Source organism: Phycodurus eques, chromosome 9, assembly GCF_024500275.1.
Source record: "Phycodurus eques isolate BA_2022a chromosome 9, UOR_Pequ_1.1, whole genome shotgun sequence".
Lineage (NCBI taxonomy): Eukaryota > Metazoa > Chordata > Actinopteri > Syngnathiformes > Syngnathidae > Phycodurus > Phycodurus eques.
The window spans coordinates 19569805-19596823 of record NC_084533.1 but is presented as its reverse complement, the minus strand read 5'-3'; the positions used below and the strand labels follow the sequence as shown (position 1 = coordinate 19596823).

The window sequence follows — 27019 nt, the reverse complement described above, 5'->3', positions numbered from 1 at the left end:
ATTGGGGGGGGGGGGGGGGGGTATGATCAATAATCCACACTAATAATGAAAGTACAATACCTGGGTGTTTTGAACCCACAACCTCAAAACAGTGAGGCAGTTGACTAATCAGTCGTCCGCGGTGACGCCTCATATGTGTATTGTAACATCTCAATCTGAATGTATGGATGAAACTGATTCATCTATAATATTCGATTTACCACAAAAGAATAACTCACATGTATGATTTAAAAAAATAATAATAATAATAATAAACTAGATCATGTTTTTTTTTTTGTCGGCTGCCTAATAATAAAAAATAAACTAGATCATTGTTGTTTTTGTTGTCTGCCTAATTTGTGATCCCACTAATCAGTGAAGCTCTAAAGCTTGAGACGAACTTGATCTTACTGACTGAGTGTATCTTTGAATGCAGGATGTTAGGATGTTCAGTCGTAAGTAAATAACTACTGCAGCAGTGCCAAGTAGGCCCTCGCAGTGGCGTCACTGTCGAACGTGACATTATTTCATCGGTTGACGTTGTAACATAACCTTAACAATAATAACGGAACCAACAAGAAGTTAATGGCCAGACGAGAAAACAAGTTCGGACTCGGAGATGATGTGTCCTGCTTTTTTGCAAAGTGCAGGCGCCAACTGCACTTGGTGATGAGCGCCTCGACGCTCAATTTAAGAAGGACTCCGCCCGATCACAATATTATCCGAGTTTATTCCATTGCACGTCATTTCTCACAGGATGACTCATTTGTTTTTGGTCTCAACGTTATTATTTAATGAACAAATATCTGGGGAGGTGGGTGGGGGGCGCATTATAAATACGTTTGTTTTCATTAAAACGCCTGCATTCGCATTACTTTTATACGCAAGTGGTAGTCTCTCATGAATGGTCATCAACAGTGGCTTCAATGAATGGGACACGCGTGGGGGGTGGCGGTGGGGGGGGGGGGCAGCCTACCTTTTAGTTGGTTGCACGAGGGTGGAAAAGAAGAAGGTCCATCGTGCAAAGCAGCTCCACTCTCCTCAACCTTGGCCGCAGACGTTGCATCCTGCATTGCCTTTTTTATTTTTTATTTTTTTTATTTTTTGGGCACAAACAAAACGTTTTGTCAAGCATGAAATCGGGAGAGCATCTTTTAGTAGTTTTTCCTTTTTGTGGGGGGTGGGGTCGGCGCGCCGGCGACGCAGTCATCGCGGATGTACAGTAGATTCCCACCAAAAGACCGCTTTAAAGCAAACAACGAAACCGGACGGCAAAAAATATATATACACACATATATATATATATATATTTCAAATTTAATAATACCGACAGCATGGTGAATTCGTTTTATTCCGGCAATGTGCCTGCCAATGGTCTGTGTGCTGGTTAAAGCTGCAGCACAGGAGAAGCTTGTGACCTCTCACCCTTGCAAACCCTGCCCCCACATACCCTTCTGCTCGGTCTGCAGGAGCCCGCCTCATTTGCACACAAATATCACCCCCCTCCCCCAAAAAAACTGTTCAAAGTGAGCATCGGGACTTTTCTTGTCCCTCCACGAACCGTTAGCGCCCCACCAGCCGCTCTCATTGTGGGAACCAGCGTTGCCTAACTTGCCTTCTTCCGGGGTCGAACTTTGACCTACTTTCCCATCCTGCATGCTCCCTTATGTGCAGCGTGGAAACGACAGCTCGTGGGAACACCAGATGCCCATATTTGCATTTTTCAACGATTTACGGACCTTAGCAGCAATCATTCAAGTGAAATGCACTTTGAATCAGTCTAGTTGTTTAAAGTAACGTCGACGTAGACGAATCAGGGATTATTTTGCATGTTAGATCACTCAAGACAGCATTACCGAGTATTCACGGTGGACATACTAGTTGTACTAAAGGTATTCATAATTTACAGTACAACAAATGTGCTCAGAGATAAGTTTTATGTTGGTTCCCTCTTGGTAAACTGGAATGTCCCATGCAGTGATTTGAACAAGGCTGAGACAAACACAGGAGGAGAAGGAGGCGTTGCTTCTTACTTCTTTTGGGTAAACAAGACCCGAAAGATCAATGAGGGTCCCGAACAAAGTTCACTTCACTAAAAATTGTCATTTCATGAAACAATTTCAACAGTTGAACCCACTTTGGTTGTCCATAAAGTGTTGATTTGGGCATTATTCAAGAGGCAATTGGAGCTGCTTTAAGATGGAGGGATAGTTAAACATAGTTCATTGGTAAATCTCATTTCAATCATCAGTTTCAGGAAAATGTCCTAGTAGCTGAGAAATTTAACTATTCACCCGGACAGTTACCTTTATATGTAAATGATTGGTATTGCTTGTATATGCAAATATAATATTGAACATCATTCCTTCACAGAAAAAATTAACTGGCAGCACAGTGAAGTAGTTGTTAGCACGTCTGCCTCACAGTTGTAGGGTTCAGGTTTCAAATCTCGGCTCAGGTCGATGTGTGGAGTTTCCAATTTGCAGGCATCAAAATGAGAGAATATTTGCAACAACAACAACCCACAAACCCCACTAACATTCACCAGTTTAAATATCTTGTTTTTGTAGTGTATTCAATTGAATATAGGTTGAAAAACATTTGCAGAGCATAGTATTCCGTTTTTATTTCATTTGACACAACATCCCAACTTAATTGAAATTGGGGTTCGTATAATGTTAAAACTGAATCCACATTAACAGTTTACTATTTGCAAACCATGATTCACAAGACTTCTACAACTTTCTGAATCTGAAACAAACTGGAGATCACGTTCACTTAAATTGCCACAAAGTTTATTTAATGAATGCTTTCACACTTTTATTTATAAATGTATGTACAGAGAACACCAAAAGTAACTCACTCAACGCATGGGGAAACCGGGGAAAAGGCACCAAATACTACCAAAATTAGGAAATAGTCAAACCCCTAATTAGAAGACTATTCAGTACATCATCTTGCTTATTAGTCTAACAATTAAGGACTTAATGTCACTATCCTGCAAGTGATTTACTGTATACAGTCACAACCAGAGGGAGGATTCTATAAACATGAAATGTTTTTTAGCAGAATATAAATATGGTGCCAAATGTTACTTGGCACTCCCTCTAGAGTGGTTGTATAACAGAGAGAGACACTTGCACTATACACACTTAGCAACTATTGTGGATATTGTTTTTACTATTTACACTGGACAAAGCGTAACATATACTGTTTGGGTGTATTTGGGCTAATAGGTATGATTGCTGCACACAAAATTTGGAAGACAGAAGTGTACACATCCACCTATCATAAAGAGTTTGGTTTAAAACCACAGAATTGAAATGAACATGACCGCTATAATCCATTTAATGTCTTTAAATAAAGCATCACTCAACATAAAGGTTCCACACTGTAATTCATTATGAAATAACATCCATGTGGCACCACCTAATTAAATATTTTTTTAAATGTTTCCCATCAAGAAAACCCTGTTCAAGTTTGACCATATAGAGATCACATAATGCATGCATACAAACCACTGAAATTGAAATGTCAAGTAATAGCAAGGGGGGGGGGGAAATTATTATTCTTTTTTAGCTATTTACTATAAAGAGGACTATGCACACAAAACAAATGCATCATGAAATTTAACATTTTCATCCCAATGGCAGAAGTAAAGCAGATACACCAAATGAAATGATGACTGCATGGAAATCAATATATTCACCAGGCATATCATAACATAGTGCCTCTTGATTGAGTGATGCATCAAAAGTGCATCAGTGGAACAAAAGCAATATTACAATCATATATTTTAAAAAATAATAATAATATCACAAAGACATTTGACCCTGTGTACATTTTGCGTTGTAGAATTTGCCAAATAATCTTGAGTAAAATATTTCAAAACAAATGATTTCATATTAAATTTACGACAGTCTCGATTTTTCTGAATCAAGTAAAATTTATAAAGTGAGGCATGCCATTGTTAAATAATAAAATCTAAATGTTAACTGATTGGAAAACAGACTTTGGTATGACTCCTATGTGCGTCTGCATAAATACTTAAGGTGCATCCTAGCAGCATCACTGCGTAAATGCCATCTTAACTTTCCAGATTTGCCTGGGATCAGTCATGCCTGAGAAGTAATTTTTTTTTTTACATTTAAAAGGATACATGAGTATTAGGCCCACAAAAACAAAACAAACAAAAAAACTTCAGAAATCTACAACGAAAAATGTTACGAGACTAAGTTGTAAAGTTACAGGAATAAAGTTGGAATATTAAAGAAACAAAATCCAAGATTCAAGCCATAATTCAGTTAGTGAACGTCAAAACTTAAACAGTCTGAGATCAGAAGCTGGAGACATACCATACATATAAAGTAATAACTATTTGTTAAAGCATTTCTAGATCATGATTGGGAGAAGAAAAAAACTGCTCTCTTCAAAATTATGAAGAAAAAAAAAACAAATGATGACTTCAATCAAGTAATGTTTCGGCTTCATCCAGGAAGTATTTCCAACTGTGTTCTCAGAATTCGATGGCTAAATTAGTATTAGTATTTTGCTTTTCCGTGTGGCCCTAATACCATGTACATGACAATGTGAGGGTGGAACAAGGTCCTCCCAGTGAGATCAATTGGCATATTGTGTTCATGGTGCACGGATGGCGGCTACCCCGCAGCACTAATTGATGCCTTGTTTCTATTTCAGACATGCTAGCCCCGCTGAGCACTGGGCTAAAATCACCTCACAATCAATTAATTCCTCTGCTGCTTTGATTTTCTCTTCCTGTGCTTGCAAATGCATTGGTAATCTCCTCGCTAACCTCTATGAGCGCAAAATGCAGACTAAGGCCTAAAAAAGACATATTAGGCACCAGGAATGACAATGTGCAAACTTGGTTAATATGATCCACATGCCAAAGCTGTGTTTCGACATTGTTCAAATCCTCAGATGAAAGAAACTGAACAATAAGGCAATGAATCAGATCCTTTTATGAGAGGGGTTGGATTGGATCTTTTTGAAAAATGAATTGCCCATCAGTTTTTCAGTCAAAAAACAGATGAGATTCTGTCATTATCTTACTGCCGGACCAAATGCTACCAATAGGGTGTTTTCATTCTATGGTCTGTGCTGGCAAAAATGTGGAATAGAAACAGTTTAAGGTCCAACATTATAAGAAAGGGCATTTTAACACTTAAGAAGCACTACGGTTTATATAAGAGTTCTTTGCCCAACTCAGGTTGTTATTTGCAAATCCCATCCAAACTAAAAATAGACAGAAGTCATCTTTAGTTCATCCCTATATTTTGCAGTTAACGCTAAACCTTACAGAAGCATGTCTAAACGCTGGCCGCCACGACTGCATCTACCACTTTTGGAGCACTCCATCCTGCAGCCTCAAGCTTCTTCGGGAGATGTGGGCTTCTTAAGGTCTCGGATCTGCTTGACCAGATAGTTTTTCTCATCACAGAACTGCTCATCCTCTGACCGGTCTGTCTGGAAGTTGCTCAGGAACTCCACCAGCTTGGCCTGGTTCTTCAGGAGGATGTCCAGCACTGGCTGAGTCTTGCTGGGGTTTGCAACAAATACCTTTGAGAGCCAACATGAAATGTTTCTTGTCGTTAAGCAGACAATAGATAAGTGCATGCCAATGTCTATTTCAGGATGTTTACTCCCATACTATTTGATTTAATCTTATAACAAATACAATACAAAATAAATCACTGCATCAACGATAACCAAAGAAAACAACCAACCAGAGAATTTCTCAAACAAGTTCAAAGAGAATGTTACATTAACATTGGAACAATTGTAAACAGACCACTCACCTTGAAAACATGGAACGCTTCAAACTGGATGTTGCGACTTTTATCCCGTAGCATGTTCATCATCAGTTTCAAGTTCTCTGCACGGCTGATGTACTTTTTCATGACTGTGAAGTTGTGTCTATCCAGCAGAAGTTCCCCCAAGAGCTGAAATTTTGTTTACAAGCTTAATTGTAGACCGCATATATTTAAACTATTTTCGAGTCATATTAAAGCTGAAAAGGCAGTACCTTTAATGACTGCCGTTTGGTGACGTAATTGTCAGAATGCAGGAGCTTCTCATATTCTGTGAATACCTTGCAAACATTTTGCAAAAGGCATATTAAGATAAAGTCACAACATGGTTTCTGTTGAGGAAATTTGAGCATTTACCCGGTCATAATTGGTCTCCAAGAAATCAGCACACATAAGCTTGTGTCTTGTGAGGAGATCCTGCCAGGGGAAAATCAGGTTGTTTCAAGAACTAATTTACAATCCTGAATAGACAGGATTTAAAAAAAAAAAAAAAACAATCCTAGCATACCTTGAACGATGCAAAAGCATCTGATGCTATGTCAAAGGTGGAGAGGTCCACATATCGGAAGAAATAGTAGAACTCTTCAGAGAGGAGAATCGTCCTCGCTAAGGGCTCATGGCGAAGACACTCTCTCAGCATCATTCCACAGTTCAGAGCCACTTCTGCATTCTCATATCTGTACAGGTGGAGACCACACAAGTCAGTTTTGGTTATCAGCAAAATTCCATATTAACCAGCAGTGGTTCTTAACCTGGGTTCGAACGAACCCAAGGGGTTCGTTGAGTCAATCTCAGGGGTTCAGCGGAGGTCAAGAAACACGCCTCTTAATGCTAAGAAAGCCCTTGAGATACTCATACTGTTTGTTAAAATATCTTTGTGAGCAATTCTTTTTGAGGATGGTAGAAATAAAAAGAAGACAGTTGCAAAAATCATGTCAAAGCAACAGAATCAGCACATGAGCGCTTACATAAACGTGACTGATGAAACATGATTATTTTTATTTTTTCTTGATTTACATTGAAAGAGAGAAGTTTTCGTGAAGTTTACCCAGTTTTAAATTGATTTGTTATCGGCTGTTGGATTTTTTTTATTTATTTATTATTTTTTTTTAATAAAAGGCCGATGCTGGTGTGTGTTAAAATGCTGACTATCGGCCTGGCTAATAATTGGTGTATCCCTAATTATATCTGAAAATTGCAGCGTGCAAAGAGACCATTAAAGTAACTAAATGCTTCCGGGAGGGATGCGTTACTGCAGAAAAGTCTTATTATACTGCATTATTTGATCTAGGACAGACAAATGAGCCCCATCTGTCAGAGAGCAGACTCAGCTGACTAACTCAATACAAACTGTACGTCCACAATAGACAATCTTTTTCACAAAAAAGACTGCTCCGTCCGTCTGAGACAGCTTTAAAATTAGCTTTTGACAATCATTACTTTCTTTTACATGTCTTCAAGCTCGTTCTCTGGGAGTTATTGGTACATATGCTGGGTAAATTTTAAATTTTAAATGCATGTTAAGGGAAAGTCATGTCAAACATTCTCATGGTGTTAATATGATTGGCTAAAATACTCTTACTAATGTACTCTTGTTACTGATGTGAATCAAACAAGAGGGACTTACCCTTTTAGAAGCATAAAGAGGATCTGTTGGTGTGTAGAGATGTATTCTACCGTGGGAGTGCGCGTGCCAATCTGACGTCTCACTATATTACTGAACAGATGAACCACATCCTTTTTCCCCTGTGTAAAAATATAAAACCAAAGTTGGTTACAATATGAAAAAAAAATCATTTTGCTTTAGACATTGATCCATTTATTGCTCGCAAAACAATCCTTTTTGCAAACACAAAGAAATGAGGAGCATGTTTCCTACCTCAAAGTCAATCCTTTGCAAATTTGCAATGAGTGAAATGAGAAGGTTGGTGTTGTACAACTCCTGTGCAAGCTGAGCCACTGCTTCGGTCTGAGGCTCTTTGTCACCTGTCCCACAAAGTACCTCCTTCAGGGAAGCTAGATTTTTTGAAGCTTCCTCTGCCACCTGGGAAGCGTGCAACTAAATTAAGAGGCACTCATTTCCAAGTTACAAGTATTCAAATGATCACAAATCATTTCAAAACAGTTACCATAGACAAGTGCTGACCTTTTCACACTTTTTACTTTCCCCAGCGTCCAGTTTTTCCATGTATGCCACATTTTCTTTCAAACTCCTCACTATTTCTGCTGGACTCTTCTGAGACTTCCCGAAAGGAAAGGGCATGACTGAATGAGGTTATCCAAGCCCTGTCATTCAAAAAATACAACTGTGATGTCCCACTGAAAGAGTACCAGAAAATGGATGCAAAACGCACACCTGTGGAAAGCAAGGCCACGGCGCCAGTAGGTTAGTCTCTAGTTGAAAGTCGACACTTGGTAGCAAACTATTAAAACCAGACCATAACACTTAGCTAGTACCAACGACATCGACGTTCTTTATTAACTTTTCATCAAAGTTAAACAATTGTCACCGGTGTCTAGTAGAAAACGATGTCACAGCTGCAGCAATGTTCATCGGCAAAGTTTAACGAGCGTGTGACCTGTAGTAGCAAGAAACAAGCAATCTTCTATACTACGCGGAGTGAACACGACGTAAAACACACAGATTATTCATTCTCGAGTGTCAAAACTCACCGACCAAATGTGAAGTGTAGTTTTGACGTTGTAGGAAGCTAGGTGGGTAAATGTTAGCTAGTAGGCTATCAAGTTGTTACTTCTTTGCTGTTTTTTCCACGGTAAGACTACATTTAAATGTAATCTTATCTCAGACCAGAAGCGTTATATTCCCGGCGACTCGTAACAAAATGCGGCTACAATATTCTCTGACGGAGGACCATCGTTGCGGTGCTAATTAATCTAAACCTGCCAGTTATCACCTAATTAGCTGGCAGCCTAGTTTAAAGGAGATAGCTAGCTGGCTGGCCTGACTGGCAACTTCATTTCCCCGTTGTCTACTGTTGTTGAAACGCTCGTCCTCTCTCCTCTTTTCGGGGACACTGGGTGGGTATGTTTTGTCCCACAGAATGACTGACATCCATTCTAGCCAATCGTGTTAACAGCAAAGATATGAAGATTAGAAATGCAAGCGCGGTTTAGCAACCCAGCTAACCAACGTGCCCATGTGGCGGCCATGTTGGAAAGGTGGACGTTCCTATCAAAGGTAATGTATGCGCATTGTAATTAAATCGTAATTTGCTAATTTCTCAACCGATTTTCATGAGTTTTTTTGTCAACGCCTGATCGTTTTCTTGCTAATTTATTTCCGATTTTCAGAGGTTTACTTTTTTGTCAACGCCAAATCGTGTGCTATCAAGACATAATATTGAAAAAAGCCCAAAAATATATTTTACGTATGGAAAGTTACTCCCATTTCCCTTGTCGTAATTATATGGTGTTGTACGCAATCGTATGCACCATAATGTACTGTCATCCTTGGTCTTTTGGTTTTACAGCCACATGCAATGCACTGACCACTATGACCCTTGTATCTTAGGGGCAACGTAGGCACGCAGCTCAGAAAGGGTCGGTTCCTATTACATAATCATATCTGTGGTTAACAGTATTGTGTAAAAAAAAAAAAAAAAAAAAAAAAACTAACACTGACAGAAGAGGGCGCCATATTGTTACCCAACTTGACATAACGTGCAATACAATGCAACGCAATTGACTATTTCCATAATTTACCATTTTACATTTTAAAAACCTCACTATATATATATTATGTTAATCTGAGATTATCATCATGACCAGTTCGTGAACTATAAAATAAATAAACTCCAATTATTAAAACTACATACGTGCGTGGCATGCATTGACGAGCACTGCTGTATTCAAGGAAATATATCATTACTGACACATATTAAATTAATTATTTATCTCTTTCTAGTAATGATCCTAGATTTTGTTGTGTCAATATTTAATTAATATCGGGTTCACCTCGTACAGGCGTCGTCTTTTTTTTTTTTTCAGGAAACGTTGGTTGTCTGGGATGAGTGGAACAGCCTACAGCCACACAACCAACCGTTTTTCCATATATCACCCGAAATCCACTTAAAAAGGTCAAAAGCTGGTGATCGAGCCCAAAAAGGGTTACCAGCACTCCCATAGCCAAAATTATTCATAAAATTAAGAAATAACATTTCTTGACATAGTCTTGTGTGGTGAAATATTAAAAATTCAATGGAAATGACTTCTACTGTCAACTGTGACAGGTTCAGTGACAAATGGGTGACAGGCAGTTTAATCCGGAAATTGGTTTCTGGACTAAGCCATGAAAACAGGAATTGGGACAGGGAAACTCACACTTTGTTGTGGTTTTAAGACAGAATTCACAGAGAACTGGACTGAGGGAATTCCCAGTATAACAATATCCCAAAAAAATCCAATACTGAAACTGGTCGGCATAGGGGTCTAAAGGAGGGACAATACTCGTCCTAAAAGTCCATAATGGCCTCCTCCTCTTCAGCAACAGGAGGGTGCGTCATCAATGTCCAAGGATGGCTCCTCCCCTCCCAGATCGTAGTCCAAGACCATAGCTAAAAGGTGAGTCAGAGTCGCAGGGCACTGCCCCCAGCAGGCATGGAAGTCCTGCAAGTTTGATCTGGGTGGCGACCATGAAAGTCCCTGATGAGATGGACATGACAGGACATGAAATTTCAGCCAACACAACCTGGAGCTGAACATGCTCAAGACTGTAGAGATGATCGTGGACTTCAGGAAACATCCTTTGCCACAGCTGCCCCTCATGCTGTCAAACTGCTCAGTGTCAACCGTCAAGACCTTTATGTTCCTGGGAATTACAGTCTCTGCAGGACCTGAAGTGGGAGGCCAACATCTACTCCGTCCTCAAAAAGGCCCAGTAAAGGATGTACACTTCCTGCAGCCTCTGAGGAAGTACAGTCTGCCACAGAAGCTATTGAGGCAGTTGGATACAGCAGTCATCAAATCAGTTCTGTGTTAATCCATCACAGTCTGGTTTGGTGCTGCTACAAAGAAAGACAAAATAAAGTCAGGACTGCCTAAAAAAATTATCGGTACGCAACCTATCCACTCTTGAGGACTTGCACGCTGCCAGAACTCTGTGGTGTGGGCCTGTCGCTGCCAAGTCGCAGCCGGATGATGTTGTGAGACATGTTAGCCCAAACATGAGACATGTTAGCCCAAATAACACCAAAAACATTGCATTCCAGGGAAGATGGATTTTTTTTCAAGTTCTAGGCATATTTTGATGGCTAACTACATGGTGTACTGGTAGAACTGGGTCCATTATGAATGTGTAAGTGGCATCCATCTCAACACCGCTTAACCTGTTCAGGGTCGCGGGGCACTGGAGCCTATCCCAGCGGACTTCTGGCACAAGGAGGACAACACTCTGAACTGGTCGCCAGTCAATCCCAGGACACATATAGACACGGAAAACCATTAACACTCACACTGTCACTGAGTGGGAACTGAACCCACGCTGCCTGCACCAAAGTCAGGCGAGTGTAACACTATACCATCAGCGACCTTTGTGTAAGTGGCAATTCTGCCAAATGGCCACTGCATGGAATAAGGATGCTTGGTATTTATGTAGTGAGGGACGAAAAGTATACACCCAAACCTCTTGACGTCACGAGGATAGTTTTTTAGAAGCTCAACATGGAACAGGGGTCTTCAATTGGAAGAAGATTGCGTGGAGGTATGGCTCACTATTACCTCCCCCTTTACTGGTGAGACCCGGCTTTTTACTTGACAGAGGGAGACAAACTGTCCGGCCTGGCCACAATACAAGCAGAAATTGGCCTTTGGCTGACACTACCACTCCTCTGGGTTGAGGCTGGTGCAGCCTAGTTGCATGGGTTGGGCCCCCCTGATGGTGACCCGACAGAGATGGGACAGGGTCCGTGAGAGCAGCAGGCTGGAGGTTGGCGACAGCCCCGTCTTTTTACTGGACAGCGAGAGACAGAATAGCCAGCCTGGCCACAGTACAGGCAGAGGTTGGCCTGTCAGCTGTGCCTCCACTCCACCAGGCGAGGCTGGTATGCTCCAGTTCCATGGCTTCAGGCCCCCCTGACGGTGACACTGCAGAAAAACAGACTGCTGATAACGGAGGATCTGTGAGGGCAGGCTGAAGGTTGGTGACCCGTCATCCCGTGCCTCCTCTTTTGTCTCGAAGCCTGGATGCGTAGATCCAGCTGGGTAGATAGTTCGATTACTCCGTCCAGTGTGGGCGGAAGAACATGCACCACCGGTTCATCCTTGTTCTAGTCACCCAGGCCGTGGAGAAAAGTGTCACATAGGTCTAGGGAATTTCAATTGCTCCAAGTCCTGAAGGCCGTCGCGAACGCCATCAGGTGCGGAATTGGACACTGCAAGCGCCTTTGTCAAGTGAAGCGCAACGTTGCTTTGGTCTGAGCTGGGGAGAAGCTAGCACAAGCTGCCTTGTCATCACGAAGATCTAAGTATGAAAGCAGTTAGAATGGTTAACTATATTAAATGTTGATTTATGTATTTAGATGATTCACTTGCGAGATAATAATCCTCAAGAATGATTTTAAGGACGATATCTAGTTTAGAATATAGGGGAATTTTCTCAAATTCACACTTTTTTTTTCTCTTTGCGATACATGGATGTGGAGGGCCCCATGAGTGGATTTTACCTTGGGCCCCCAAATGACTAAATTACGCCTCTGAAGATGTATTCACGCGGCACAAGGTGCACAGTACCTACTGTGTTTAGTTGGATAATTACATATTTATGGCCTGGAAGTGATTTTCATACAAATATTTACTGCAATTATGACATTTTGAGGCTACAAACGGCACACAATGAACTATTTTGAGCAGTGATATAATACATCTTTACGCAGTACATGTTCAGTTATCGCTGTACTTCCTTTCAAGTATATACAGTAAATATGACTTCATCACTGCGTTAGAGATAGACTACAGCATGATCTGGTTTATATGCTAGAATTCCACCAAAAATGAAATCCCTGGTAAACCGAGTACCTCCTGTTAATATCAATCCAATGTCAGATATCAAGTGAATAGTAAATAGAACTGTATGTGTCAACCATGTCATACAGTACTGTATAGAGGTGTGTTCATATAAATCACATAAACACAGGAAAACACTATTACTCATAAATTTCCGTCCATCAATTTTGTAGCCAATCCCAGTTAACCTTGGGCAGAACAATTGCATGTCTTTCCCGTTATTAGGAATATATAAAGACTAGAGTTTAAGGGGTTTAATGAGTAGTTAGGATCATTTATGCTTGTAACTGCAGTTTGAAGGGGAACACATGCAAATTGTGCAACTCACATGATTGCAGTAAAGGTGTTTATGTCTTTATTCTTATGTACCATTGTTTGATATGAATATGAATTGATATGCACCTGAATATACGGTACTCCCCATTACAGTTGATCAACTTGTTAGGTTATGATTTCATCATGACAAACATGGATCTGTGCTTCCCTGCAGCGACTCCGGTTTCCCATACAATATACTGTACTTACTATAAGATAGTTAAGCATCTTGTATCCGTGTGTACGAAATCATATTTTCAAATTTCCAAAGACCAGAATGCAACTCGTCACCGTAGCTTTTATTCTGAAAGCCACATCCGGAAGTAGCGAGTGGAAGGCCTCGGTAACTAGCTTAACCGTAGTTGAGTGAGGAAAGCAACACAATCACTTGTGAAGGACGGGGAGAAATTCAGTCGCCGCTCGCCACACTTTCGCTATTCTTAAACAATTGTCGCCGTAAGATAATAGTTGGCAGGTAAGACTTTTGTATCGCGGCCGAGCGAGACAGCCAATGTGTTCCGTGGCCTGTTGTGGTTCGAGGCCGTTGTGCTGGCGCCCAAGCCGAGCTGCTCTCTTCTCAGGGATCCATCACGTATGGCGCTCTTTGCTTTCGAATCCGAAGCGGTTCTGTCATGACTATATCACTCATTTAAAGGGAAATATTCGCTGCTTTTCCGCGTCTCACTACCCCCGAACCAAAAAGTCCTCATTTCGGACCAATGGCCTTTTTGTATTTTGTAAAATGGGGCCTTGTGAAACATTTCGAGGCGTTAAAACGTCCCCAGTTTTAAAAAATTAAAAATCACCAATTTATAGGTAGTTTGTGGGAGAAGGACCTACACACCCCCTTTAATTCCAAACTTTGTACAAAGAAATCTGGGGGACTTTCCTCGATTCATTTACAACAGGCACATATTCCTCGCGATGTTCGCCGTGTAATATACTGTAGTACATTTTAGGAGGATTATTTGGCGAACAGTTGGCTTTGTAATGAGACATTTAAGTGTCGTTTAGATTGGCTGAATGTGTGTTTGCACGCCGCCTTAGCCACCGCAGCGAGGCGATGGTGGCTCTGCTATCATGGCAGTTATGGCTCGTTCTAGGCGTCGCAGTACATTGTTTGTCTTAAGAAAAACAAATATATATTTGATACATGTATGCAAAAATTCACTTATTTTGACGTTAATGTTGAATTTCATGTTGAAACCGTCCCGTGTTTTATACCCATCGTGCCCGCTTAGCACCATTTTAAACGCACATACCTGAAAATAATGAGAAAATTGAAGAGCTGACCCTTGTTGACTGAAGTGGTTTAATTTTCACCCCAATGCCTCATTAATGTATCATATTAATCGATGTACTTAATATAAATCTGTTAATATAATACAATAATTACATAATAATGTTAAATTTAACGATTTAAATGTGTAATATAACAAACACAATGTTGTAAAACTGCCCATTTTCCATACACATATTTAAAAAAAGAAATTCTGGCGGAATGAATGAAAAATGAGTTTTTTTTTATACATATATAGTACACAAATACCGGGCAGCTAGTGTTAGCACAATGTATTGCAGCATCTCAGAATCGCATATGCGTAGTTAGTCGTCATGTACCTGGCATACATGTCAGATATAGTTTGATTGGTTCTGATTTTGCCTAATTTAATATAATTATAGTTACAGTGACCACTGATGTTGCGTCCACAAGCCTCTGCTGTGCCATTGGAATAAACTACTATCGCCATTATACACAAACAGTATTTCTCAATTGGTTATTTAAGAAAATTTCCATTGATATAATAGTTCATAATCTATACTGTACATCCGTTACACTGGAAGAGATGACTCTTCTATACTCTGTGTGGAGCCCGTCTGTGTCTTGAGGATACATGGCTCTTGTTTTGTTGTCTTTAATAGCTTTATAGAGTTGCTTGTTGTAGTCAGCTGAAGTTTTGTTTCCAGTTGTATCTTTTGCTCTTTTCCTATGGCTTCAATTCATCACTCATACTGTGGTTGTAGCAGTTTTACTGCTTTGGATGAGGAGTTATTAATTAAGCCTGTCTCATCCAGTTTGTCCTTTAACTTGCACTGTTTGATTTTACTTAGAAAGCCATCCACTCTTCAGCGCTCCGGATCATGTCTGGGCAGAGGAAAGGTGCTGCAGCTCGCCTGCTCAAATGCGCCTTTTGTCGAACCAGTCGGGAAAAAGAGTGCGGGCAGCTGCTAGTGTCTGACAGCCAGAAGGTGGCAGCCCACCATAAGTGCATGGTGAGCAGAATCCATTCGTGTTGTACTTGTAGCATGTGGCTCTAGAAAGTAATTTAACTATCACTAGTCAACATTATTAAATGTAATAATAATTATGCCCTTTTCTTCCTGGGTTTCAATCACCGGGAAATGTGCTATTTTTTGACAAATATTTGTCAATATATATATTTGGATTTGTTAATGCATTTTTGATGAAGGTGCATGTTGGCAAATGTAATAGCCACTGTATACTGTCAGATAAATGTTTCATCCTTATGTGGTTTATGACCTGGAACATAAATGGTAAATAACAATTTAGTTATTGATGTTAGTATTCCTGATGGGATTAATAAAGAAACAAATAGACATGTTTATGGCTAATTACAATAGGCATTTAGGAAAATTATTAACATGACACAAGACTCACTTAAAACATTTGCTTTGTTTTATTGGGAACAAATAGAAGAAAATAAAAATAAAAACACCATTTAAAAATAAATAAATACATAATTGCATTAGGTACATCTGTGTGCATAGAGCATTTAATTATACAGATTCAGAAGTTCATTATATATTAGATGCTACCATGTTAGATGCCTCTAGATAGATCGCTTTCAATATTTGTTTCCTCTTGTTTGTAATTTAGAGTTTATTGTCCTGTATTATTGATTTCTAAAGTCTACCTTTCTCCCCTCATAATTCTGAGTAGTGTATTATTCACAGTTAGTGTCACACACACACACACACATATATATATATATATATATATATATATATATATATATATATATATATATATGAATGAACGAGAGAGAGGCAAACATAATCTTGCAGTGAACGATGTCTCTGGGCTTTTATTGTGAAAAGTGGAATAGGAAGCTATACAGTCAGGTCCATAAATATTGTGACATCGACACAATTCTCATTTCCTTTTGGCTTTAAATACCACCACAATGGATTTGAAATGACAGGAAAAAGATGTGCTTCAACTGCAGACTTTCAGCTTTAATTTGAGGGTATTGACATCCAAATCAGTGTGGGAATTATAACCAAAAGTAATGGGACAAATTAACAATCATGAATCAAACTTTCACCTTTTAATATTTGGTTGCAAATCCTTTGCAGTCAATTACAGCCTGAATTCTGGGGTGCATAGATATCAACAGCTTCTGGATTTCATCCCTGGCCTCTACTGCAACTGTTTTTTAGTTCCTACTTGTTCTTGGAGCATTATAAGTGGAATATGCTCAATTGGATTCAGGTCAGGTGATTGACTTGGCCATTGGATAACAGTCTACTTATTTTTCTGAACATAACTCTTCAGTTGCTTTTGCTGTATGCTTCGAGTCATTGTCCATCTGTACTGAAAAGCGCCATCCAATGAGTTCTGAAGCAGGTGGTTGATTATGAGTAGATATTGCCTGAAACACTTTAGAATTCATCCTACTGTTTTTGTCAGCAGTCACATCATCAATAAATACAAGGTAACCAGTTCCATTGGCAGCCATACATGCCCATGCCATGACACGACCACCACCACGCTTCACTAATGAGGTTTGGATCTGACTAATGAGGTTTGGATCATGAGCAGTTCCTTTCTTTTCTACACTCTCCTCTTCCCATCAGTCTAGTATAAATTGTTCTTTGTCTCATCTGTCTATAGGATGTTGTTCTACAACTGCAAAGGCCTTTTTGTATGTTGTTTTGCAATCTGTTTTTGAGGCTCACTAATGGTTTACATCTTCTGGTGTACCCTCTGTATCAGAATCACTTTATTCACCAAATGCATCAAGTCGAGTCCATCAGTTGCTGTGCTGCCTATTTAAATGACTGCTGTGTAGAACTGCCTCAATAGCCTTTTGTGGCCAGCCGTGCTTCCTCAGAAGCCGCAGGAAGTACAGTCCCCTCCAAAAGTATTGGAACGGTGAGGTCAATTCCTTTCTTTTTGTTGTATACTGAAGACATTTGGGTTTCATATCAAAAGATTAATATGAGACAAAAGTTCAGAATTCTATCTTTTATTTCATGGGATTTACATCTAAATGTGTTAAACAACTAAGGACAGAGCACCTTTTGTTGGAACCCACCCACTTTTTAACTGAGCAATAGTATTGGGACATGTGACTGATGGGTGTTTCTAGTTGCTCAGGTGTTGCCTTTTAGATTGCTCAAACATTAGATAGTGCTTGTTTTTAGCTTTGGGTTTCACCTGTGAAAACTGCATTTGCTGTTAAGCAAACCTGAATACCAGAGCGATGTCTATGGGAGAAAAGCAAACCATTTTGAACCTGAGAGAAGAGGGAAAATCGATCAAAGCGATTGCATAAACATTGGGCATAGCCAATATAAAAATTTGGAATGTACTGAAAAAGAAACTACTGGTGTATTGAACAACAGACATCGAACAGGTCGGCCAAGGGTATCAACAGCAGTTTATGACAGAAACCTTGTGAGAACTGTGAAGAAACACCCAAAGACAACAGTCGGTTACATCACTGCCAACCTCCACAGGGCAGGGTTGAAGGTATCACAAGCCACTCTTCGAAGAAGACTTTGAGAGAAGAACTATACAGGCCATTCCTGTGATGCTCTTGAGGTGGTCCAGCAGGTGGCGTTCAAACAACTTCATGACCACAGATGTCAGGGCGACAGGTCTGCAGTCATTCAATCCTAAAATTGCATGTTTCTTGGGGACTGTGATGATGGTGGAGCATTTGAAATAGGATGGTACTTAACACAGTTCCAGAGATCTATTGAAGATCTGTGTAAAGACTGGAGCGAGCTGGTTCTTGCAGACTTTGAGGCAGGATGGGGACACAAGGACTGGGGCTGCCGCTTTGTTGATCTTTTGTTGTTTGAAGATATGTCTCACGTCATTTTTGTGGATAGTCAATGCCGAATGGGGACTCAGAGGTGTGATGGTGGTTGTCAGTGGTGCAGCTGGGTGGGTGTGAGAGTGTCCTTTTCAAATCTGGAGTCGGAGATGTTTAAGTCATCAGCCAATCCTTTATTGTTCTCCGCTTGGGGGGTGGGGGGTCGCTTGTAGTTGGTTTGCAATTGAATCCACTCCAGACTGACCTAGAGTCGTTAGCAGTAAACAGGTTTTACAGCGTTTCTGCATAATTTCTCTTTGCGATGTTAATTTCCTTTGTCAGCTGCTTTCTGGGCCCGATTGTACTGAGCTCTGTACCGACTTCAATAGGGGTCCTCTTTAGCCTGGGGAAGTTTGGAAATGAACCAGGGCATGTTGTGATTGAATGTGCAAAGTGAGTTTGTTGATACACACACATCTTCACAGAAACTAATATAGAATGTGACACTGTCCGTATATTCATCCAGGCTGCCAGTTGAAGTTTCAAAGACACTCTAATCTCTGTAGTGTAAACAGTCATGAAGTTCAGTCTTTGCTTCATTGGTCCACTTCGCTGTTTTTACCACAGGCTTCGCACATGTAAGTTTGTGCCTGTATGTTGGGATTTAGTGAATTAAACAGTGATCAGACGCGTGGAATACCTGCGAGCATGGTATAGCAGTGGTCCAGAATGTTGTTTTCCCTGGTGAGGCAGTCAATGTGCTGCTTGTATTTAGGGAGTTCGTGGTTGCGATTTTCTTTGTCAAGTCCCCAAGAATAATGAGGGGTGAATCTGGGTGCTTTTTTTTCAAGTTTGTTTACTTGGTCAGCCAGTGTTTGCAGTGCAGCGTTCGTGTTCGCCTGTGAGGGCTGTAAACACCGGTGAGTATGAATGAAGCAAACTCGCGTGGTGAGTAGAATGACTTAGTTAAATTATAGCAACTCTAAGTCCGGGCTGCATTGTGTGTTGAGCCCTGTGATGTCGGTACACAATTTTTCATTGCTATAGAAGCATATTCTGCCATTTTTTGTTTTTCCCCAATAGCTTCGTGTCGTGCTCCGCTCGGTGAAGTTGGAAGCCGGGAAGCATTACCGTGACATCGGGGATGCGTTCGCAATGCCATGTCTCTGTGAACGCAGGGCGGCGCAACATCTGTGATCTTTACTGGTCTTAGTGAGAAGATGAAGCGCGTCCATTTTGTTGGGTAGAGAGCGTAGATTTGCGAGGTGAATCGACGGGAGCGGCATTCGGAATCCACACTGTCGAAACCTAAGCTGCACTCCGGCATGCTTCCCTTTGTGGCATCGTCTTTGCTTCCTCTATGCTACATAGACCACAGCTGCTCCGCCAGTGGGTAATTCCTACATTAAAAAAAAGGGGATTTATTAAAGTTGGTGAAAGAAAGTCCAGAGTAGACTCCTTAATGTTTAGAAAGTCGTCCATTGTGTAAGTAAGTCACGTAATGTCTCCAAAGACAAACGAAAAGGTCAAAAACATACACAGTACTAGAGAGCACGTTCCTGTGGCGACCATTGGGGTAGGCGCCATCTTGAAATAAAATCCAGCAATTTCAACTGCTCGGTGTAAACGATTTACTTGAATATCTTGAAAAAGGACATTCTGGGCATTTCTAACCCAAGTTGTCTTGCAGACCCGATAAAAGGACATAAAAGATTATGAAAATATAAAAAATTTTTTTGATAGGACTGTTAAGAAGTGGGAGACACATACAGTATACAAACTGTTGTAATCCCTACTCTGTTTACCTGATTTGTATTTAAATACCCTCAAAGTAAAGATGAAAGTCTGCAGTTAAGGCACAACTTGTTTGTTTAATTTCATTGTGGTGGTGTTTATGGACAAAAAGATGAGAATTGTGTTGATGGCCCAATATTTATGGCTCTGACTGTGTTTCTACATGTTGTCAGCACTCTGCTGCACTTTGAACACAAACTAGTCAGCAATTAACAAAACCTCTACAAGCAGGTCATCTGGATGCAAAATGAGGGTGAAAATGTCAACATTAAACAAAACTATGCCTACAAATCATTGGACCAAACCCAATTTGTCGCATTCATTCTTAATTTCTTTTTTTTTTCTCCTCTCTCTCTGTAGTCCTAGCATTTGTCCTGTGTACAATTTGGTTTCGCATCATCTTACGATGGGCTTTCCCTGATTAGATGGGATCCTACATGTCATTTTGCACCTTTTTGAAAAATAAAATAAAATAATGGTATGCGTCTAAGTGAAATTTCCCAATTATTGTCTTACCTTTATCATTGTTTTTTTTAAACTTATCAACTGCATGTTAATCTCTGTTCTGAAGGACTTATTCTGTACTTGGTTTGTAATGCATTCGGACTGCAATCTCTGCATTACTTTTTTAAAATGTTTTGTAATAATTTTACCACATTTAATGTGACCCCTTTCCCAACATCTAGGAAAAATAGATTTAGGAAACGTACATGTAATGTTGTATATCTATTTTTAATTAAAGCATAATAACGTTACTTATAATGCATAAAATAACACATTCTGTAAAACAAGTTTAACTTTTGATGGTGGCTGCACAAATGTTTTTCTTTTTCATGTTTGTGGCATAGCTTTTCTCCTCTGCCCTGGTCTCGTCGCACTCAGACAATGAAAATATTGGAGGTTTTTCCGTTGAGGACGTAAAGAAGGAGATCAAAAGGGGAAACAAATTGGTGAGTCTTGTTTGTTAACACTGCGTTAACAAAGACAGTTGTAAAAGAGGACAGTGGAACCTTCCTATTCGAATAACCATACAGTTCTGAAATGGAATTTGGAGAAATGGAGTTCTGAATTTTACCTCACGTCAGACAAAAACTAAAGATGTTGAACTTTGCATACATATATACCTTGTGAGACCACAGTTTCCTGTACCTCACGAGAATGCAGTCAAGCCAGTGTCAAATGAGTAACTGTTTTGCTTTTTACTTGTCATTTTTATTTTATTTATTTTTTCCTCCCCCAAAAGAGTTTCAACAAGGGGTTCTAAGATTGCGCGTCCAGCATTTCTCTATTTCAGTGCCAGTGTAGGGAGATGCGGGCGGCACGGTGGCCGACTGGTTAGAGCGTCAGCCTCACAGTTCTGAGGACCCGGTCAATCCCCGGCCCCGACTGTGTGGAATTTGCATGTTCTCCCCGTGCCTGCGTGGGTTTTCTCCGGGCACTCCGGTGTCCTCCCACATCCCAAAGACATGCATAAATTGGAGACTCTAAATTGCCCGTAGGTGTGCATGTGAGTGCAAATGGTTGTCTGTTTGTATGTGCCCTGCGATTGGCTGGCAACCAGTTCAGGGTGTACCCCGCCTCCTGCCCGATGACAGCTGGGATAGGCTCCAGCACGCCTGCGACCCTAGTGAGGATAAGCGGCTCAGAAGATGGATGGATGGATGTATGGAGATGCAGCATTGAACCAGGAGTTATCTCTTATTAATGAACGTACCTGTTTTCTGGGGGATTAATCAAATTTAATTGTGATTTTGGCTTCTCACAATCATGAAAACATAAACAAAAACAATGTGCCGAACGGCACGGTCTATGTATGCAATTTCCTGCGCTGTAAAAGCACCCTTGAATGCACCTGTGTTGCTTGCAGTAGCATCGTGTGACGTATGTTATTCTGCCCTCCCTGAGCATGCATTAAACTGTTTATTGACACCCTAGTTGGCGTTTACTGTAAAGCTAAACGCACAACAAGAATAATTACACACGTATATTTAAATACAACAAATACTTTGGTTTAGCTTCGTTCTCGAAACTTGCCTGCTTAAAGCATACCACAATGGAAAACCCCTATTGATGGGCTAACAAAATATTTACATATTCACTCAAATGTTGTAGGAACACATACAGACAGGTAATATAACAATGCTCACGTACATATATTCTTCCTAATCTGTGAAATAACAGTCATATTAATAAGTTACAACCTGACTTTCTTCGACCTTTTTTATCATAAGTGTGTATCTCCATACACATCTCCATGCATGCACCACACTGCCCCTAAGAGGCCAAGGTGCACAAAGCAGGAACAGCAGGTATTTATTTGTATCTGTTTTTTTATTTCCATTAATATTTTACTCATTACTCAGGGTCATGGGTGAGCTGGAGCCTATCCCAGCTGGTATTGGGAGAGAGGGTGGGGTAGTTTCAAGTAATCTACAAAACACTTGGTTAATAAAGTTAATCAAGGTTTCATGATGGAACGGAATGTATTAAAATCAAATCAGATGTTCACTGAGATCACGGAAAGGATTGTATGTGACGTTGCAGATTATGCTTGGGTTGTTTTTGATTGCGTGACTGAAACTTCAGACTTGAGAGCCTCTTAACATGTACTGCTACAGATGTGTTCATCATGTCACCGGCCGGGTGCTACTATTGGCTGTGATGTGAATACGTGCCGGAGGACATACCACTATTGCTGCGCTGTAAAGGACAAAGCCCAGGTTAAAGAGAATGCATCACAAGGAACTTACCTGTAAGTTACTTTTCCTTTAGACCTGGAAAAAAAAACAATATTTTCGTTAAACTTATTATTGAACTACTACTTACTCGCAATTGTAGAGTTTACTGCCGCAAACATAGAGATGCTTCTCGAGAAGACATTGAAGGTAAGTCTGTGTACTATGTAATAGTATCTGCTAATTCATGCACTTTTCCACACATTTCACTTGTACAACTTTCAGATGAGTTTTTAAAAGGTTTCTCTTGATATTTTTTGTTTTTAGTTGAAGAGGAAGGTGTGGCCAATGACTCTGACTCCTCGCTGCCACAAAATAGGGGCAGAGGAAGATTTGAGAAGGGAAGAGCCAAGGTCCGTGGCCAGTCAGAAGACACTCGCTCCAATTCCTTTCATGCTGCAGACGAGGAGACCTCCTCACATGTAAGGCAACTCGCCTGCACACAGACATTTTTAGTGTCTGTGACGTTCATTTGCATGGTGCGTTGATTGTATTTGGCCTATCAGTGGTGTACTGTGTGTTGTAGCGGGAAAGGTCGCCTCTTCGGACCAGTCCGGGTGATAGCGGCCAGCGCTGTGGCTTTTGCCATGCTGGTGATGAAGAAAATGAAACGAGGGGTGTGCTTCACACAGATAATTCCAAAAAAGTGGCTGCTCACTACAAGTGCATGGTAAGGGTGTGTGTATGTATACTATTAAGGGAGGAACTTTAGTGTTGTGAATGTGATGTGTTATTGCATCTTCTATTCTTGATTTACAGCTTTTTTCATCTGGGACAGTTCAATTGACCACCACATCACGGGCTGAATTTGGGAATTTTGATGTGAAAACCGTAATCCAAGAGATTAAGAGGGGGAAAAGAATGGTTAAAAGATTTTCTTTATCCTGTTTATTTATTAATTTCTCTGAAATGTTAATATCATCTAATCAGAATTTGTGGTTGTCTTACGGTATTTGTAGAAATGCACGCTTTGTACCCAGCTGGGTGCAACCATCGGGTGTGAGATCAAAGCTTGTGTGAAGACGTACCACTATCACTGCGGTCTGCAGGACAAAGCCAAGTACATTGAGAACATGGCACGTGGAATCTACAAGTGAGCACTACTCTGACTAACCTTCTAGTCTTATAAAATGCTTGAACGAGCCATTATTTACACCCTTTGATTGTAATTGAGCCACAGCTTTGTGGAGGATGAATTCTTATTGTTCGGAGTTAGTTACAAATCGTCCTTTATTTTAGACTCTATTGTAAGAATCACAGTGGCAATGAGGAGCGGGATGAGGAAGATGAAGAACGAGAGAATCGCAGTAGAGAGAGAGCAGCAATCGACCACGGAGGAACACCGTCAATGCAAGTGAATGGCAACTAGAGACAATGTAAGTATTTCAAGTCCATAAACCTTTGTCAATGTTAAAGTCCCTGTAAAGTGAAAATAAAAAATCTTATGAATGTGGCACACCACAGAGAAGAGTCAACAAGCCTGACAAATTTGGAGTGTATTGAAAGTATATGAAACCAGGCTTTAAAATGACAAAAAATTGAGATGCTCTCTCAGCTTTCTGATGCTGTGGGCATATTCACTAAATGCGCTGAAAACACGGCCCGCTAAACTATCAACTATTAATCAAATACGTTTGTACGTCTGGCATGTGTCTACATATCCCATAGGGCTGCACGATTATGGCCAAAATAATAATCACGATTATTTTGATCAATATTGTAATCATTATTAATCACAATTATTCATGTGAGGGAAAACATATTTTGTAGACAATATGTAACAGTTTTCAATTCAGAATGAATCTTTAAATAAGAATAAATGATAGATTAAAAATAAATGTACCCGAAAAAATTCTACTTTAGTATGGGCTAACTGAATAAATGTGCAATCACGGATTGCATAGAAGACAATAACATTAGGCTGTAAGCAATGACTTTTCATTTGAAAATCCCCGTCGTCAATATAGTGAGTTGTCAAGGACGGTGCGTCTCCGTTGTTCTGCTTGACCATTGGGCAGTCGTGCACGGTCACAAACTGCAAAGAACTAAAGAAAATTCAATTCGGATTCAGCCTGTTAATTATGATTGAGGTGTTTATACAGTATGCAGCATTTTCATTCGGTTTGGGCTTCTAACCCGATTTTAATCAGAATACAAGGCTCCCTGTAAACCAGGTGGCAGACGATATTCAGCCTGTGGCTCACAGTAAATGACAGACATTTGAGCACATACTTCCTGCTAGTTATAAACCCCACAATGCTTTGTTTAAGCATAATACAGTAGCCTGAATAACACAAAATACAAAACACTTGGGAATTTGAATATTGACACCGAGCTAATCTGTACATTTTAGCATCCAGGGAAGATGCATTTTCGTGTTGTAAGTACAGCTAGCTAACTGCATTCTGTTGTGGTAGAAATTGGGCATATGATTTTCACTAGGTAACTCGCAATTGGGCCGGATACCTGGTGATGGAACAAGGCGCTTGGTTGTTATATAATGGGGAGGGGCGACTCATCCTGGACGCCCAAGTGTGTCACTGGGTGCCGTTTTAGCCATGCTCAAAACATCCCGAAAACGGATATTGTTAAAAAAAAAAAAAAAAAAAAGGTTTTGTGATATATCTCCACAATTAAGTACTACACAGTTCTGTCTTTGTACATTCTTTCAGCAATTAGATTACAAATTGTTTAATGTATTTAAAGAAAACAATTCTGAATTGTCACATTTACATGGCGATCATGTTTTCCATCCGCAACAATAAAACCCCAATAAGTTGAGGTTTAAAATGTATTTGCAGTTACCTGGTTGCTTTTTCTGTTTTACAGGTTTGATGGTTGCGCAAACAGCAAAACGTGGGACAGCTATGCGTTTTTATACAAAATCTCAGCCTACTTTCAAAGTTGTGGTATTTAGTTTCCCAAAAACTGTCCTCAACACCATGCCTTCCCAAATAAATGGATACACTGCAATTGAGACTAGATGAGCTTTTCACGCACTGGTGGTACCTACAGAGCATGGACTCCTGCAGAATTGTGAAAAGCCAAAGGTTAACATTCACAAGAGAGTCATGGATATATCTTCAACTATTTGTGCTACTGTCATGAATAAGGACTGGCTGGATAGACTGAATTCTAAATTATCACCCCACAGACTACTACACATGATGAAACCATAATCTTTATTTTCCCTCACAATAATTATCACCAATCTTTACCAAGTTGTGCAGTTTTATCATTTTGTTTTGTTAATCATATCTTTAAAAATATCTCAGTTAGCCTTTCTTTCTTGATATGTAATACATGTGCTACTGTGTAATCATGAGTAATTTTTAATATCTGGATTTCAGGTCATAAATCCAAGATTTACTGGCATGCACTTGCATTCGTCCACATTTAAGGGTGGATTCTTGTTTTTCTATTTAGCCGCTAAAGAGCACAGTACAAAGCTCTTCAGGAAAGTTGGCTTGACTTTGTTTGGTGTGATGTTACATGTATCTACAAATGTAACCAATCATTTTTGGAAATCGAAAATGTTCTGTATTTTACATGTTTACTGAAAAATGTGGTATTTTTATTTGGATGGGGGAAAAAAACAAGATATACTACTTGTATAGCTGGTAACTTGGTGTTCCGCTTCCGAGAGGAATGTCACACCAGCCAAATGAAGATGAAGTCACTGTGTACCTTTGTGAATTTAGTTTTACATTCTTGAACCGGACTGAAACTTATGCTCACTTGGAACATTCATTCTGCCTTTTTAGTATTTTCAATAAATTAATTTGTGCATTGAATTCATATAAATGCACAGATTTCTCTTTGCATAATTGTTTTTATTCTTCAACAATCTACCTATTATTAACCAAAGGAAAAGTATCCTGTGAGATGCTCATTATTCCCCACATTGAAATCAGTCTCAGTAAAAAAAATTCTTTTTTTGAGGCCAGGACATGATACACATGGCCAAAATGCTACACAATACATACATAATGTGCATACAGCATGTGTAGAACTACACAATGTAAATCCCATGGTTTAAAATGCCGTCCATACTGTATGTCCAAGATGCAGAATTAATCCGTGTTGGTTGTGTTGTGTTCCTGTTTAATGATAATTTTAAGTTTAATAACTGACTTTCTATGATCTCTTCTTTGAAAGAGAAAAAAGTTCTCTTTTTATATATATATATATATATATATATATATACACACACACACACACACACACACACACACCTGTATCTGTCCTGTTCAGCTGCATGGCCTTGCAGAATGGTGGA

At 39.9% G+C, this 27019-nt stretch overlaps 2 protein-coding genes across 3 annotated transcripts; one reads left to right on the top strand and one right to left on the bottom strand.

Moving 5' to 3' along the window:
- Window positions 1-2757: 2757 nt before the first annotated feature.
- Window positions 2758-8882, bottom strand: cab39l1 (calcium binding protein 39, like 1). Of its 2 annotated transcripts, XM_061686375.1 has the most exons (11): window positions 8484-8882; window positions 8321-8389; window positions 8167-8233; window positions 7957-8096; window positions 7690-7854; window positions 7438-7556; window positions 6319-6487; window positions 6168-6227; window positions 6026-6091; window positions 5799-5942; window positions 2758-5559 (listed from the first exon to the last, which is right to left on the bottom strand). In XM_061686375.1, exons 4-11 carry the CDS (start codon window positions 8071-8073, stop codon window positions 5368-5370), a joined length of 1032 nt encoding a protein of 343 aa, XP_061542359.1. In that variant the 5' UTR covers window positions 8074-8096; window positions 8167-8233; window positions 8321-8389; window positions 8484-8882; the 3' UTR covers window positions 2758-5367. The 2 variants fall into 2 exon arrangements, with proteins under 2 accessions (XP_061542359.1, XP_061542357.1); XM_061686373.1 differs by lacking the exons at window positions 8167-8233; window positions 8321-8389 and having other exon boundaries at window positions 8484-8881.
- A 4594-nt stretch (window positions 8883-13476) lies between these two features.
- phf6 (PHD finger protein 6) lies at window positions 13477-26561 on the top strand. Its single transcript, XM_061686298.1, has 11 exons — window positions 13477-13620; window positions 15258-15419; window positions 20854-20955; window positions 22624-22757; window positions 22844-22890; window positions 23008-23162; window positions 23267-23410; window positions 23500-23604; window positions 23700-23833; window positions 23980-24116; window positions 25570-26561. The coding sequence occupies exons 2-10, from the start codon at window positions 15288-15290 to the stop codon at window positions 24107-24109; spliced, it is 1083 nt and encodes a 360-aa protein (XP_061542282.1). The 5' UTR covers window positions 13477-13620; window positions 15258-15287; the 3' UTR covers window positions 24110-24116; window positions 25570-26561.
- The last annotated feature ends 458 nt before the right edge of the window (window positions 26562-27019 follow it).

Excerpts from the sequence above, each read along its gene's own strand:
- cab39l1 (XM_061686375.1), bottom strand. The coding sequence starts at position 8,073 with ATGCCCTTTCCTTTCGGGAAGTCTCAGAAGAGTCCAGCAGAAATAGTG. Across the intron at positions 6,228-6,318 it reads ATGCTTTTGCATCGTTCAAG|GATCTCCTCACAAGACACAA; the intron begins GTATGCTAGGAT and ends TTCCCCTGGCAG. Across the intron at positions 6,092-6,167 it reads TGGAGACCAATTATGACCGG|GTATTCACAGAATATGAGAA; the intron begins GTAAATGCTCAA and ends AATGTTTGCAAG.
- phf6 (XM_061686298.1), top strand. The coding sequence starts at position 15,288 with ATGTCTGGGCAGAGGAAAGGTGCTGCAGCTCGCCTGCTCAAATGCGCC. Across the intron at positions 23,163-23,266 it reads ACGAGGAGACCTCCTCACAT|CGGGAAAGGTCGCCTCTTCG; the intron begins GTAAGGCAACTC and ends TGTGTGTTGTAG. Across the intron at positions 23,411-23,499 it reads CTGCTCACTACAAGTGCATG|CTTTTTTCATCTGGGACAGT; the intron begins GTAAGGGTGTGT and ends CTTGATTTACAG.